The following is a 17,291-nucleotide window of genomic DNA, read 5'->3' on the forward strand; positions in this document are numbered from 1 at the left end:
GTCCAGTGTTTCCAGGTCTTCCATGGTGGTCTAGCTTCAATTGACTCACGCTTTCAACTATGAAAAATACCAAATCTCCACAAAACCCCTTCTGATAATTAATATAATCATATGCTCACTAGTGACTTCGAGAAGTATATCTAGGAGCTCTAGTGAGAAGCAGTGACCAGTGGAGTTCAAAACCACGTCTGTTGTGAGATAGGAACTCACTGAAGACAATTGGTGAATGGTTGCTCAACTTCGTGGATCAGTTGAAGTTAGACATTAACACCGTTGGATGCCAGCTTTGTGGTCTAGAGGTTAAGGGCTCTGGCTCGAGACTGGTAGGTCCTGGGTTCGAGTCTCACGAGTGCGGGATCGTGGATGCGCACTGCCTAGGAGTCCCATAGCAGGACGAAACGACCGTCCAGTGCTTCCAGGTTTTCCATGGTGGTCTATCTTCAATTTACTTATGATTTCAACTATAAAAATACTGAAATCTCCACAAAATCCCTTCTAAACTAAACATTTAACAAAATTACTTGATATAGATTCACAAATTTTTTTACTAGCTTTTGCTAAAGTCACAGAAATACGACCAAGTGAATTTGTATTTGTAATTTTGTATGATAAATTATTAATCCATTTAGGATTGATTTGTACAGCTGTACCATAACTTTGAAGTATACAAACATCTTCATAGATTGTACATTCTTCACGATATGCTAGAACAGCATCACATCCAATACTACGCATATGTGCAACTATTTCAGTGCGTAATTCAAGCCACCAAGCATCTCGAAATTGTATTCCAGCTAATATTTATGAAATAAATGAAAAGATATTTTTGTTATATTATATAGTACTAGTGAATACTGAAGTTGTGTACAGAGATATGATAAATAGTTTAGCTTATCTATGATTATATTGGTATTAATGTAAAGTAGATAAATAAGAGATATATCTTCACTGTTTGGTTTATATTTGGAAAAAGAGATTTCCCTGAAGACGTATAGTATTAAAATATTATTACTGTTAGTCCTAGTTCAGTGAGAAATAGTATTAAGTTAAACAATTATATAAGATAATTATGGATTGATCATAAATGACAGGGGGCATTTAGAAAAAAAAACCGACCGAAGTGCCATCATCTATGTATTTCACAATATTTCATTTGCAAAGAGAACTGGTTAATCTCTATAGGAAATGTATATGAAATGAATAGTGCTTTCAAGTTTTCCATGGTGATCTAGCTTCAATTGACTCATGATCTCAACTATTGAAATAGGAAATGACTTTAAAAACAAAAGGCATTTCCCTATAATCGGAAAACAAAACAAGATGATTTATTACTCTCTCATTATAAATCCATTTAAAAGTTGTCTATGTAGGATAGTATAAGAAAGAAAAGACCATTTTTTTGAAAGTAAATTTTATGGAAGAAACGTTAAACAAATCTCATTGAAATAAATAAAAGTATGTACAATAATCCATAACTCAAAGGTGTTATGTCCCGATAACAATAGTGAATGGTAAATTTAGGATCCATTTATGGACCAATATTATGCATATATTTTTTTAATCGTATAATCGCTGAGTAACTGCACTTTTCATATTCATGTTCCCCTTATTATAAGCTTTAATTTGAACTATAAACTATTGTTATATGATTTACCATTCCTGAATGATGCCCTGTCTATTATTTACTATCGCCCCTATTCACAGCTATATTTAGCTGAATCTTGTACACATGTTATTTTCTATTATATGGTACAATGTGGTCATTTTGATCGGTATATAAACTCAGTGTGTTTGAAATATAATGATTCATACCGCAGAGGCTGTTCTGGACTTAACTGAATGGGCTACGCAGATAGCAGGACCGATACGTACTCTAGACTGATCGTACGGTTTTCGTGTGTCACTGTTCCAATCGATAATTCACTGCTCTCTGATTGGCGGTCTTATCACATCATACGTTAACAAGGCATCCACTCGGCTACAAGTTATAAGAAAAAGTGATGTTGCATATTTGATCATTGAAATCTATTTTATTGTGAAGTCTACTACAACATTTCTTTTAAAAGACTTTATTGCTAGTTTCCTACACTGGCTGTTAATTAGTCTAACTAAAGGACATAAGAAAAACAACTGTCAATATATAGATCCAATGGATATTAATATTTGCGTAAAAGTAGAAGAATAATTAACACCTAAGCATTAGAATGTATTTCATGGAACTATGAAATTATCTGTTGCATTATATATAGTTGAATGTGATCATATAGAGTTAGGCTATTCATGATATATTATTATTCATAAAATTAAATCCTAAATGATAAAAGGTATTAGATTTGATCAAATTCTAACTTCAGACTCATCAGTTGTACTTCTGTTGGCCCTTTAAGACTCCCTGGCTGGGGTCCGAGAGATGGTGCTACACAGTGGCTAGAGACGTTATCAGATATAGCTCAGAATAGAAGCCAATGACAATCATGCTGTAAACTTTTACTTTCTGCATAAAGAGTGGTCATAACCTCCTTAACTGAGAGAGTTCTTCTGGTTGTACATTTAAGTTTTCCCCACCATTACTCTTATTATTATTATTTTTATATGCATCTTACCCCTTTCTCTTTCCATTTTCATTGTTTTGTGTGGCGCATATATATATCTGGTGCCCCCTTGCACCAATATTTATGTGTTTAAATAACGTTAGATCTATGTATTGTATAGAAAAAGTTAATATGACTGTTTACATAGTTGTTGATTTAGTTTCTAACATAATTTTTTTCCATATATAAGATCCATTTATTCTTATTTTATTCTAATATTTACAATTTTTTTAGAATCTCAGTTTGAAAACATTCAGACTATAATTTTTCATTTCCTATTATATGATTTCAACTATGAAAATACTTAAATATCCACAGAAACCCCTTCTGATCTATGATCATATGCTCACTAGTGACTGACTTCAAGAGATATTTCCTTGAGTTCTAGTGGGAAGCAGTGACCAGTGGAGTTCAACCAAGTCTGTTGTAGAGATATCAACTCACTGAAGACAATTGGTAAACGGTTGCTCAAACATCGTGGATTGGTTGAAGTTAGACATTAACACCGTTGCATGTCAGCTCAGTGGTCTATCGGTTAAGGGCTCTGGTAAGTCCTGGGTTCGAATCTCTCGAGTGCGGTATCGTGGATGCGCACTGCTAAGGAGTCGCATAATAGGACGAAACGGCCTTCCAGTGCTTCTAGGTTTTCGATGGTGGTCTAGCTTCAATTGACTCATGATTTCAACTATGAAAATACTGAAATATCCACAGAAACCCCTTCTGATCTATTATATATTTGACCTGTCTTATTTTAATTTTTATTCATTGAAATTTAAATAAGAAACAACATATAAGTTAAACATGTAACTCAGTGATGGGGGAATCAGCCGATCAAATCATTGATCTAAGGATTCATAGGAAATAAACATTGCTTTACAGTTTTGAGGTCGTAATAAACTATTCTTTGTATCTTTCTATATGTGGAGTATTCAGTCAGTCAGTTATTATCAATACAGAACCTGAAACTGGTGTGTATTGGTTGAAGTTCCCAAATCTGGCATCAACTCAGTAAAAGAGAATATAAACAAGATGGAGAACAAAAAAGGGAAAATAAGGTCCAGCTTCATACATATACACGTTTTTCATTTCTTTTTCTATAGAGGATATTTTCCATATCTAGTCTCTTCTACCACCAGTGCTACTACACTTATTTCAACTCCTATGGTATTCTAGTGTTAATTCAATCTCTTGTAGATTTGTTGCGGCGACTTATTGGCTTAAGCAAATTTTTTAAATGTTGAATATGATTGACTGACCATATTTTAAGACTGTCACATGGAGATAAATCAGGATGTTTACAACTTTCGGCATAATTCACTTCAACAATCAGTCAATTCATGAACTACTATCTCTTACACCTTTGGTTGTCCTTAAATTTTCTTCGGCATGTAGTGACTTGTCATGAGTAACGCATGTCTCAGCAACCTCAGTTCGTAACCTGACCAATTGATTATTATTCTCTATTTAGTATTCACACAACACTGAGAATAACTTGAATACATAGAAAAGAGGGAAGTTGTAGATACTTAATACGGTCTATATGCTTAAAATGTGATGAGAATTAAACTAAAATGAAAATATGACTCCTCTTCTAAGAAGGAGAACTAATGTGAATTTGATAGTACAGCCACTGACATACGCATACACACATAGAACACTTCAAAAATTAACTCAAATACGATGAAACATAAGAATGAGGGTTTGCGGAGATTGTAGTAATTTTAATCGTTGAAGCATTGATCTTTCAGAAGTCTAAATTAAAAAAGGAACAATTCAGTATATATGCATAGAATGTAAACATAACTATTAGATCTAGGAAATCTAGCAAACTAAAAGTGTTAACAATCGATTAAAAAACACCAAAGGTAGTAAGGAAATATGAATTCTAAGAAAAAAATGAACAAATTAAAAAGGAGACAGAAAACATATACCTGGAGAATTTTTATCCAACAATCGTACAGATTTCGATGCAATTAAACTACCAAAATGTAATATCATACCAGGTAATGGTTGAGATATTGTAAGGAATGGAAATTCCTGTTAAATGGGAAGAAAAATAATTTACGTTAATTGGTAATTATTATTATTATAAGATGTTATGGTGATTACTTAGTTCGAAGTTTTATATCATAAACTGACCTTGACTAGATAATCAGTAGAGATCAGATAGCACTCGTAAACTGCTTACCAGTGAAGATCGACGATTATGCCAGCGGTCGAACCCAATACCTTCGTACTTCAGGGTGAGCGCTTAACCTACAGACCAATTATTTGGTATTTCGTAGATAAAGTTTTTATTTTAGCCTCTGAACAAGCCAATTTACCTATCCGTCATGAGTCACGTTTTGACCTTGTTAATTATTCACTCATCAGTCCCGACTGTTATTTATACGAGCGTATGTGGGTACACTTATCCTATTCACATATCTGTAACTTGTTTTTATTTGATTACAAATATTGACTAACGCTTGATGAAAGCGAGTTGGCACACTCGACATCTCCAATGTGCGTTATTTTCGTTTGCTCGCTGGTACTTGCTCATGTGCTTGTAGCTTTGTGGCCTGAGTCATTTGATAATAAACTGTAGTTGCAGCTTTTCTTTGTCTTATAATTTCATACACCGTTAAGATTTGTATTATAACGGTTATCGAGGTGAACGATTAGCGAAGCATTGCACCACAATTTGTTTTTCTTGTTTAAATAAATTAGTTTGAAATTATTCTTTTTAAATGGAATTACGCCATTGTTCTTAATGTATCCAAAATACATATTATGAGGATTAGTAGTAACCAAATGAGGCACCATTTAAACCAAAAGTAAGATGGTTACTCATCAATGACACGACGTGGAAATCACACCATATCGAAATAGAATAAGGTTTAAAATGTGAGCCATTCAATCTTGATTCACTGGTTTAAAGATGATATATTTGATGTGAAATCTGACGGTCCCTAGTTTAGTGGTGTTTATGAGATCACCAGTGTGTGTTTACAGAAAACCCCAAACAAGATTGATATTAGTTAGTAAAGAGAACTAATGTTAGGTACTATTTAAAAAAAATTTAATAGCAGTTGAATAATTAATGAGAACGTAGTGAAGTAGCCTATCACCAATAATTTCAGAAGTTTTAGATCATTAAACTATCAAGGAATAACTCTGGTTTAAAAGATGATTGAAATTCATAACAGGAGTTTTGAATCTTACCATACTGTCTCAGTAACAGTATATAAGTCAGTCAGTTGATCACAACGTGGAACGTGGTACATATATACAGTAATTCAAGTTACCATACCCCATCAGTACTGAGAAGTGATGTATTGTAACTTAAACAGCATATAAATTATCCATATACTGTTTTAAGAAGGAAGTTAAAGCAACGAAGTTACCGAACTTACCTATTGACTACATCCTAGATTTTATGCAACGTTGAGAATAGATTTATATTGTCGTGTTGATGAAATACGAAAAACACTTTCTATTTTTCATGGTGCATAGACAGTTATATAAGATAATAGTTTTTTTAACGTAGATGGTATCACAATGATGGTTTATAAATGTACTAGTTTTTATGAAGACAAATAGTCAATGATAAGACATAGAGATCGTCAGAGTAAAATTTCTAACTAACAACAGATTGATTTTCAATATATTTCCCATGCGGTAACCTACAGAATGTAATGGGCGAGACTATAATTTATGAACAAACCAATCAGGTATAAGATAACAGATCTCCAATTTTGGCACGAAATTCACTCATCTATTTGGCTAAATAGAGTTTTAACATTATAGCTGATATCAGTTCGTGATAAAAACCCTAAATCGAATTCCTAAACCCTAACCATCAACCGTAAATCATAATTCTAATTCCTCACACTGGTTTACAACCCTCATTTGGTCCTAGTTATTAGGTGAGCACTCTCAAGGTCACTTTAGTGTCTCTTAAAGGACCTCGACAAATTATAGTCTCACCAATGTAATGGTCTATCAATTAGAGTAAACTTAACTGCTCTAGACTCGATAACTATCTTAGTGAAATATATACTTTGAAAATACTAAATTCAATCAAACTATAACCCACGTAGACGTTTTAATGAGACAATATAACTTTGGATATGGGGACGATATTCCTCTATATTTAACATAAAAAAGAACAAATCTAGGCTACATTGCTTATTTAAAAACTGATAAATGCACATGGAATAATTAAGAAACATCTCGAAATTTAGAAGAAACTATTTTCTTAAACAAAATAAAACTTCCAAGACACATTCGATAAATTATATGTTACTTACGCCAAGTTCTAAAGCTTGAGGGATATGTGATTGAAAGTTATGTACACCTAAATGGTAAAAATTTAAAAAGAAATAATTAACTTTAGTGATTTATACGAATATTCGTCAAGGTTAGAACGAATAGTTTGACAAAAATTGGGCGCCGAGTATAGAGAATTCATTATATGTGAAAAAAATTATATTTGAAGTAGTCTCAGCGATTGAAATTTAATTAATTCCAACGTTTCGTTCAGCTAACTTGTTTGGACTTCTTCAGGGGAATAATCAAAATCATCAAAGAAATATATAGTGAGTTAAAAGAATTTATATAGTTAAGATCATGAGTCAATTGAAGCTAGACCACCATGGAAAACTTGGAAGCACTGGACGGCCGTTTTGTCCTCATGATCTTAACTATATGAAATTACTAAAATCTCCACAAAACTCCCTTGTGATAAAAGAATTTACAATGAACATTAGGCAGAAAACAATTAAAGAAGAAATTCAATTCAGTCTAGGTTCACATGAAGTGGGCCTATGAAACAAACCTTTTATAGGATAAACAACTTGACTGTTAAAATATCTTTTGACAGTTACAGAATAATAAAATAGAAATTAAACCTGGTAAGAAAGTTTAAAGTTAATAGAGATGTTAAGTAAAGATCAAAATTCTCCTCACTTTGATCAAAGTTTAGAATTTTTTTATATTGAACTTTTAAGAATATACCGAGAAAAAGCCAGACTCTCTCAAGTTACGCTGATGATATTGTTCAAGAGAGACGATGAGAGATTTACAAGTAAAAAAAAACACTAAGTTTTATGAACACATACTCCTGATCATGACGATAAAAGATTGTTTACAAGTTGCTTATTGTCGAGTAAATTTAATACATAATGATGATCATCATAACTTATTAAGCTTGACCAATTGATATGTCATAAGTCAACAAAACGCTATAATTAACAAAAAATGTACATAGTCTATAACGAATTTAGTGTGTTGAAAGGGAGAGAAAGAGAGAAAATTGAGCATCAGACAATTAGTTCGACTCAGTCAGTCAGTCAGCTACAACGTAGGACCAGGCGCATATATGCATCGGTCCAAGTTGCCATACCTCGTTAGCACAACAAGATCAACACCGGATTCATAGAAGTAGTTAATTTAATGGTGGTAATATATAAAAGAAAGGTTGTATATAAGGATATAGTATAGCAAGGAAGAAAGTTATGAAGCAATTTAAATCTCAAGATTTAAGGGAAGATAAATAGTGTATACATCTGCACCATTGTGATTGATTCTGAGCCATGTCACCTAGAGTCTCCAACCATTGGTTACGATAATCACGCGGACCCCAACCAAGTAGTCTGCATCTACCAACATGGTTCAGACTGGAAGTTAGTGGCTTCAAGGATTGATGCCACGTTTTGGTTAATTAGTTCGACCATTTGCATTCAATGCTTATAAGTATAATAGATTAAACTGATATAGCTAAGTTTTTTTAAAGAAACTTGACAACTGTTTTTAGTATTTAAAACCGAGATGGTCATTGAAATTTGTTGAACATTCCATGTAGTGTTAACTTATTAATGTTATGCTTTAATGTATATAATAATAGGAGAAAATTTATGATAACTTACCACTTTCCTTGTATGATGCATTAGGAGATTCCCAGTTGTATGAACTATTTCTATAACATTGTGAATAAGAAATGGAATTTAACTAATAGTTGAATATTAGTTCAAATTATTGATAGTAATGAAGTAAAATAGAACTTAAGGTTCTACATTTTTGTTTGGTTTTCTCTCTTAGTACTCTTTTCAAGGACAATGTATTGTAAATACTACGAATGAGTTGTATGTTTGTTATTCACTGTTTCGAGCTGCCTGTAGAATAACATATTTTTCTGGCTACATCTGATCTTCTTCCTCTAGTTACCAGGGCTGAGCTGGAGAATAATACCTTAGCTTGTCCTATTGCTGCGTTGATGTTTGTCATTCCGTTTGCTGGCCCATATCATAATCCCTCGAACACAGTACATTCAAATACGGAATACTAGAAAACACTTTTTCTCACTCTGAATATATTTTTGCGGAAAAATAATGTACTGTTTCTTTCCATCAGGAAATCACAATTAGTTTTTTGATTTAAATAAAAGAACTAACACTCGCATGGATATTTCTGTTTAATATAGAAAAACCACCAAATTTATTAATTCTACAAATGGTATTTTTTGTTTACATGAATTGATGTTGCATAAATAGTTAGAAAATTATCAAGAAACTTTCCAAGTATACGGTTGTAGAGATCGTTGACGTTTTAATTAAGATCATGAACTGACCTACGTTAGACCACCACTGAAAACCTGGAAGCACTGAATGGCCGTCTTATCCTAGTATGGGACTCCTCTGAAGTGTGCGTCTACGATCCCACACGAGGGATCCAGACAAAGAACCTTCAGCTTAGAGATCAAGCGTTCACGTGCGAAAGTCCTAGGTTCAAATCCTGCGTGCAGGATCGTGGATGCGCACTTTTGAGGAGTCTCATACTACGACAAAAAAACCACCAACCAGTGCTTCCAGGTTTTCAATGGTGGTCTAACATTAATCAGTTGGTGATTACAATTTTCTCAAGTGTTTAGTATAATAATTTATAAACAGAAAGGTGTGATTTCGATGTCACTACAGTTTTAAAGTATTGAATAAAAAAGGGTAAATCATATAGCGTAGTAATCAAAAATCATCAAGAACTTACGTTACATAATAGTTTCTGAAGTCATAAGAGATAATAATTTATAGAACAAAAGCTAAAGATAACTGTCTACTTAATAAAGGAGCAGGGAAAAAAAGGTAAGAATTAGCACTTACAATTTGTAAAATTTAAAGGGGTGCTAAGACTTTGCGAGAATGAGAGATTGAACATCATTCTTCTCTACACAGAGTTTGGGTTTGAAATGCTGAATTGTCATAGCATCAGCTGTGCACAAATTCCTCACTTAAACCTCTTTTTTGAGCCAGTTGAAGAACTGAGCTTTTGATTTAATCAATCACAATGATTGATGGTACGACCGAGAGTGGAGAGAGTCCGCTCTCCCTCTCCAAATGCTCTCACATGGCCACGCGTGTATAACCTCTGACAGGAAAGTCCTAATTACCGCCTTCTCGTGGCACCGGTGTTGTTCACGAAATTGAGAGGACGAAAAGCGAATGTCCGGCGCTTTAACCGGGTTGGTGGACACGGAAAGTCTACCTAGGGGAGTTGGAAGAAACCCTGATTCCAAACCAATGGTGCACATGGGCTCCATTATCCTGAGGGAACAAATGGCGTATGAATCAATCGTTGGTCACCGGCTACCATGGGACTGCATCTCCTCACGATGCTCCACTGCCTTGTGGATCAGATCTTTAGGTCGAAGGCTCCGGGTGTGGCCCCCTCAGAAAACCACATGCTTCAATTTGGGCACCTGAGCAATATCACAGCCCTTACACAAATCGAATGAGATTTGTGCGGCGCATATTTATCTGGTGCTTCCTTATACCAATATTTATGTGTTTAAATAATAATGCTTCCTTTCTTCTATTTACAAATTATTATACGAAAACTTGAAAATTTCATTGATAATCTTTACTATAATATGCAACATCGATTGATTTTCATCAACTTCCACTTCGATAAGCTTGACTACCTTTGATAATTTGTGTGACTCTCCTTTATTTTACATTATACGGAAACTATTATTAAATTTTAACGTTGTAGAAACCTATAAGAAGAATTGTAGCACATTTAAGTCACAACTAATAGCATCGTTTATCAAACTAAGATAGACACACGAATAGTAAAGGATGGGTTTTAACTGAAATTTCTAAAAGCCTGTAACCATCGGTTGCCCTCGACTTCTTTATCTTCAGAGTTTGTAATTACATACATTGATGTGACACATAGACAGTGACTACAACGAACTTGATTACTTGTAATCTTTTCCTAAACTTATTCGTGCGCTTAACTACAAAGTAGATATAAGTATATGTAATTAATTCCTCGTTACCTGTTGAAATACGTGCTTTTAAAATCAATATTTCGTTCTATGGAACTCGTCAGTGTTATATACTAGGAAAAAAGTAAGTACTGATAACTTACGGGACCTCTTATTAGACTATTAATCTATTTATATTCCTATGGTATAACTATTCAGTAACTGGATTATCTATGTCTATATTCATCTTATTACTAGCTTCATTTTGACCTATTGATTATTATTATATGATTTATTGTTCCTAAATTATACTCGGTTTATTGAGTACTGTCTCCCACGCTTCCAGCCACGTTTGGCTTGATTTTGTACAAATATTATTTTCTATTTTATGGTGTGGTCTGCCTGTTTGGTATATAGACAAAGTATGTTTGAAATAAACGATTCGCATTACAGCAGCCGCTATTGGTGTTTTGGACTCAAGTGGACGGGTAGGCGGATGAGGACCAATAAGGGCGCTAGATTACTCATACTAATCGAACGTCATTGTCACAGTGTGAAGGTCGTAGAAGTTGTATTCTATTGGTGGATAATTTACGCGACTTACGTCCTTGTTAAGTTCGTAAGGTCATAACGAATCAGCGACGACCCTGGTCAAGTCATAACAATTGGCTACAGCCTAGGTCAAAAACATAACAAATTGGCGACGGGGATTCTGGCAAAAGAAATACAACAGTCGGTGACGTCATTTTGGAATTAAATAATCCATAATAATTGCCGGTGTCCTATTTTTGGATTTATTATTATTCGCATTAAAAAAAATGTCAATTTCTCTAGAACAGCTACAGTTAATATTGCAGCAGCAGCAGCAACAGATGTTAGCTTGTCAACAACAACTCCTGGAAGCACTTTTGGAGAAAATGTCTATTCAGCAAGATATTCCAGAACATAAAAGCATAGAGTCATATATTAATCCAATTCCAGAATTTATTTTCGATGCAGACAGTGGTCACACTTTTGAAGCATGGTTTGGCAGAATTGAAGATATTTTCTGAGTAGAATTTGCTGCTATGGAGGACGCAAAGAAAGTCCGGTTGCTCTTACAGAAGCTTGGTCCTAATGAGCATCAGAAGTATAAAAACCATATCCTGCCTAAACATCCACAAGAGATTAGTTTCGATGAAACTGTTAACATTTTAAATAAAATGTTCTGTGAACAGATGTCTCTATTTCGTATCCGGTATAATTGTCTCCAGTTGACTAGAGAAGCTGATGAAGATTATACTACGTATGCCGGAAGAGTAAATTTACGAGAGGAACGATTTAAATTAAATGTGTTAACCAGTGATCAATTTAAGTGCTTATTATTTATTTCTGGTCTGAATTCTCCCAGCGATGCTGATGTTCGCATGAAGTTATTATCTCGTATGGAACATGACGAAGAAATGACGCTACAAACTGTTACTGGTGAGTGTCAACGATTAATAAACTTGAAACGGGATTCGGCTATGTTAGAAACCAAAAGTGCTGCACCATCTAATCATTCTGTCCATGCTGTTAAGACGAGTCAACGACAAAAGAGTGCCAAAAGCTATAAACATCACACGAAAATTCCTAAACCTTCGACGAAATGTTGGTATTGTGGCGCATGGCACTTTCCAAGATTTTGCAGATTTAGAAATCATAGATGCACGGTGTGCGATAAACTTGGTCATAAAGAATCAGTTTGCCGGACTAGAGAAAATTTGAGATCAAAGCCGACGAAGCGTCCTCACCAGTTTCAAAACAAATATATTAACAGTACATATTCTACACGAGCTCTAAGTATGGCAGATAAAAGAAGGTATGTGGAATTATTGGTTAATGGTGTTCATGTCCGATTACAATTGGATACAGCGTCAGATATCACATTGACCTCTAAACGAACATGGAATTTAATTGGTTGTCCACAAGTATTACCTACTGAGCATACTGCACGGAATGCATCCGGAGATATTTTAAAGCTTGTTGGAATTATAAAATGCTCTGTTAAATTTCGAGATAACTACTTCACAGGGAACTGCTATTTAACGAACAGGCATGACTTAGACCTTATTGGAATAGATTGGATAGATAAACTAAACCTATGGGATGTACCGTTGAGTGAAATATGTATGATGAAGTGCACAAATAGTCCTAGAGATCTACCCATGGTTCATGTAACTGAGAAAGCCATAACGATAGAGGACCTTTTGCAGAAACACAAGAAGTTGTTCCAGAATAAATTGGGATGTTGTACCATTGGAAAGGCAAAGTTATATTTACGACAGGATGTAAAACCTGTTTTTTGTCCAAAACGCCAAGTCCCGTATGCAGCCACCGATAAAGTTGACAAGGAATTAGGTCGATTAGAGAAACTGGGTGTTATACAACCGGTTAATTATTCAGCATGGGCAGCACCAATAGTAGTAGTGCAGAAAGCAAACGGAACTATTCGCTTGTGTGCAGACTTTTCAACAGGATTAAACGATGCTTTACAAAATCACTCATATCCACTTCCCTTGCCAGAAGATTTGTTTATTAAACTAAACGGTGGACGTTACTTTTCCAAACTTGATTTATCTGAAGCTTATTTACAAGTAGAAGTTGACGAAGATTCGAGGGAGCTATTAACCATTAATACCCACCGTGGACTTTATCAGTTTAGTCGATTACCGTTTGGCGTAAAACCAGCTCCAGCAATTTTCCAACAGATAATGGATACCATGTTGTCTAAACTTGAAGGTGTGGCAGTTTATTTGGACGATATTATAGTTGTTGCCTCTTCTGCTCACGAACTGATGAGTCGGTTAGACATAGTGCTCCATAGAATATCGCAAACCGGTTTTCAATTACAAAAAGAAAAGTGTCAATTTATGCTGGATTCTGTTAAATATCTCGGATATATATTTGATAAAGATGGTCGCCGGCCAGATCCGGATAATATAAATGCCATCAAAAATATGCCCACACCAACTGATGTTACAACTCTCCGTTCATTCTTGGGGATGATTGGATATTATAGTATGTTCGTACCCCAGATGTATAAATTGGGACACCCGTTAAATCAACTTTTTATGGCTAATGCAACACAGCACTGGACAAAAGAATGCCAATATTCTTTCGACGAAATAAAAAGGATTTCATCTTCTAAACTATTGCTGACTCATTACAATCCTAATCTTGAAATAATTGTTGCCGCTGATGCTTCCAACTATGGAATTGGGGCTGTTATCAGTCATCGTTTTCCTAATGGTAAAGAAAAGCCGATTGCCCATGTATCCCGAACACTTAACCCAGCTGAACGAAAATATAGTCAGATTGAAAAAGAAGGACTAGCTATAGTTTTTGCAGTAAAGAAATTTCATAAAATGATTTATGGACGTCGATTTACTCTTCTAACAGATCACAAGCCGCTTTTATCTATATTTGGGTCGAAGTCAGGTATTCCTGCATATACAGCGAATCGATTACAACGCTGGGCTATTACACTACTTGCTTATGATTTCCGAATTCTATATAAATCAACTGAAAAGTTTGGACAAGCTGATGTTTTATCTCGATTCATTGCGAATCAGAAGCAGGGAAGCGAAGATTCTATTATTGCAACGATATCATTGGAAGATATCCACCAAATACTACAAGTTGCTATAAAAGCAACACCATTATCCGCTGAAGACATCGGACGCTACACTCAAGAAGACGGCGAGCTGAAACGGATTATAAGTTACCTTGAACATGGTTGGCCTTCTCATATAGACAACAAAAACATTGAACAGTATGCTCACCGACGAAATTCCTTATCGCTCGTGGACGGGTGCCTAATGTTTGGAAATCGAGTTATTGTACCCACAAGCCTACGTCGGAAAGTGATGTTAGAACTGCACGCTGCACACCCGGGGTAGCACGGATGAAAGCACTTGCACGCGGTTATGTATATTGGCCGAATATTGATGCGCAGATTGAAGAATATGTTGCGAAATGTTCCGCACGTGCAAAAGCCATGAAAGCCCCTCGCAAGACTGAAATGCAGAGTTGGGGAACACCGTCAAATCCGTGGTCAAGAGTTCATGTAGATTTTGCTGGTCCTATAAACGGTAAACAGTTCTTGATAATCGTTGATGCTTTCTCTAAGTGGCCAGAAGTCCACTATATGAAATCTGTCTCAACACAAGCTACTGTGAAGAAACTGAGGCAAGTATTCAGTTGTTTTGGGTGTCCAGATATATTGGTGTCAGATAACGGACCACAGTTTACCTCTGCTGAATTTTCGAGGTTCTGCATTGCCAATGCCATTAGGCATATCAAGACACCCCCATACCATCCACAGTCTAACGGCTTAGTCGAAAGGTTCGTGGACACTTTTAAAAGAGCATTGCTTAAAGCCGAAGGGGAAGGAGAAGTAGAAGATATAATTCAACGATTTTTACTAAGCTACCGCGCAACTCCCAACCCAGCAACAAATAATCAAGAAAGCCCGGCAGAAGTGATTTTTGGGAGAAAGATTAGAATACCTATGGGACAAATGAAGCCAAAACCAGAAATCAGTCTCCGCAAGAATAAACGAATGGAACGGCAGTTCAACAAAAGGCATGGTGCCTTACCCAGAAGGTTTAATGTGGGACAAGCAGTAATGGCAAGAGATTTCCAGGGAGTAAAGCCAACCTGGAAATTTGGCATCATAGTCCGAAGAAAAGGGAAAGTTATTTATGAAGTGAAAGTTGGACAAAAGATATGGGTACGACATGCAAACCAGATACAGCCGACCAGACAGGAGTGGGAGATAGGAAGTGATAGAAAGCATGATATACCATTAAATATATTAACCGAGTCGGATAATGAAATTAAAAAGGACCTGAATAAAAAGAAGACGTGTACAACACTCCCAAGGCGGTCGCAGCGCATCAGGCGGAAACCTAATCGTATAAAAATAAATCCCAAGGATCGTTATTATCCATGATGCTTCAAAAAAGGGGAGGTGTAATATACTAGGAAAAAAGTAAGTACTGATAACTTACGGGACCTCTTATTAGACTATTAATCTATTTATATTCCTATGGTATAACTATTCAGTAACTGGATTATCTATGTCTATATTCATCTTATTACTAGCTTCATTTTGACCTATTGATTATTATTATATGATTTATTGTTCCTAAATTATACTCGGTTTATTGAGTACTGTCTCCCACGCTTCCAGCCACGTTTGGCTTGATTTTGTACAAATATTATTTTCTATTTTATGGTGTGGTCTGCCTGTTTGGTATATAGACAAAGTATGTTTGAAATAAACGATTCGCATTACAGCAGCCGCTATTGGTGTTTTGGACTCAAGTGGACGGGTAGGCGGATAAGGTCCAATAAGGGCGCTAGATTACTCATACTAATCGAACGTCATTGTCACAGTGTGAAGGTCGTAGAAGTTGTATTCTATTGGTGGATAATTTACGCGACTTACGTCCTTGTTAAGTTCGTAAGGTCATAACGAATCAGCGACGACCCTGGTCAAGTCATAACAATTGGCTACAGCCAGGTCAAAAACATAACAGTCAGCTTTTTAAAAATAAGAAAATTCACCGGAAAAAAAACACGAATATTAAATAGGAATATAGTTGATGAAATACTTTGAAATTCCTGTTGGAGTATTTGGAGGTGTTGTTACTGGACTGTACTTCTTTAAACGAACAGCTGTTCCGATTCCACGAACAACTACGCCTGTTTCACCTTCTAGGTCAAAATGAAGTTGATATCTATGGATGAATTGATGCAAGAAAAGAATTCTCTCGAGAAAAATATTTGCAATGTTAACTGTAATAAATTACGTAGATTTCATGTTTGTAAAATATTAAGATATATACAATGGATATACACGTTCATCCATTTAGAATGTCACACAGCTGTTGGTGATAATGACTTAGGTAATGGAAAATGCAGAAATCAAAGTACATTTAGGAGATATCACAAGAGATAAATTTTAGGATAACGGTAAAATCTAGAATGGATTTGAGTGTGAATAAATTTGAATACCTCTATATTTCTTAAACACGTTAATGTCTGTTTGAACTTAAGACCTCAGTGAATAAAGTGATGACGTTTGAAGTAAAAAGTACTGGGTCCGAGTCCTAATATGAACGACAATACTGGAATCAAGGTGTAAGGAGTGATCGACAGACGGACGCACCAACGACAGCAATAAACGTCCACCACCACCTTAACTCATTTTGACCTTGTATGACCATGCTTTGTTTATTCACTATTCATAATTTTTATGTTTATCACAAACGACATTAGGTTCGTTGACTCATGTTTCCTATCTTTCAGTTAATGTTCGGTATGTTATTTATGTCTTTTTCCCTGTTTAATGGACTGTATTTATTGTTTATTTTGTATACTAACAGTATTAATTTACGTTTTACAAACAGACAAAGTTTATTGAACCAAAT

General features: G+C 35.2%; 1 protein-coding gene across 1 annotated transcript in view; it reads right to left on the reverse strand.

Moving 5' to 3' along the window:
* Positions 1–17,291, reverse strand: part of Smp_133590 (hypothetical protein) — a gene marked incomplete at both ends in the record, with an annotated part of 65,204 nt that overhangs the window by 35,872 nt on the left and 12,041 nt on the right. The window contains 3 exon segments of the mRNA XM_018796343.1: positions 549–794; positions 4,523–4,628; positions 16,511–16,598. Coding sequence (XP_018650565.1) covers positions 549–794; positions 4,523–4,628; positions 16,511–16,598 — 440 coding nt within the window.

Source organism: Schistosoma mansoni, chromosome 2 (assembly GCF_000237925.1).
Source record: "Schistosoma mansoni strain Puerto Rico chromosome 2, complete genome".
NCBI classification, from domain to species: Eukaryota; Metazoa; Platyhelminthes; class Trematoda; order Strigeidida; family Schistosomatidae; genus Schistosoma; species Schistosoma mansoni.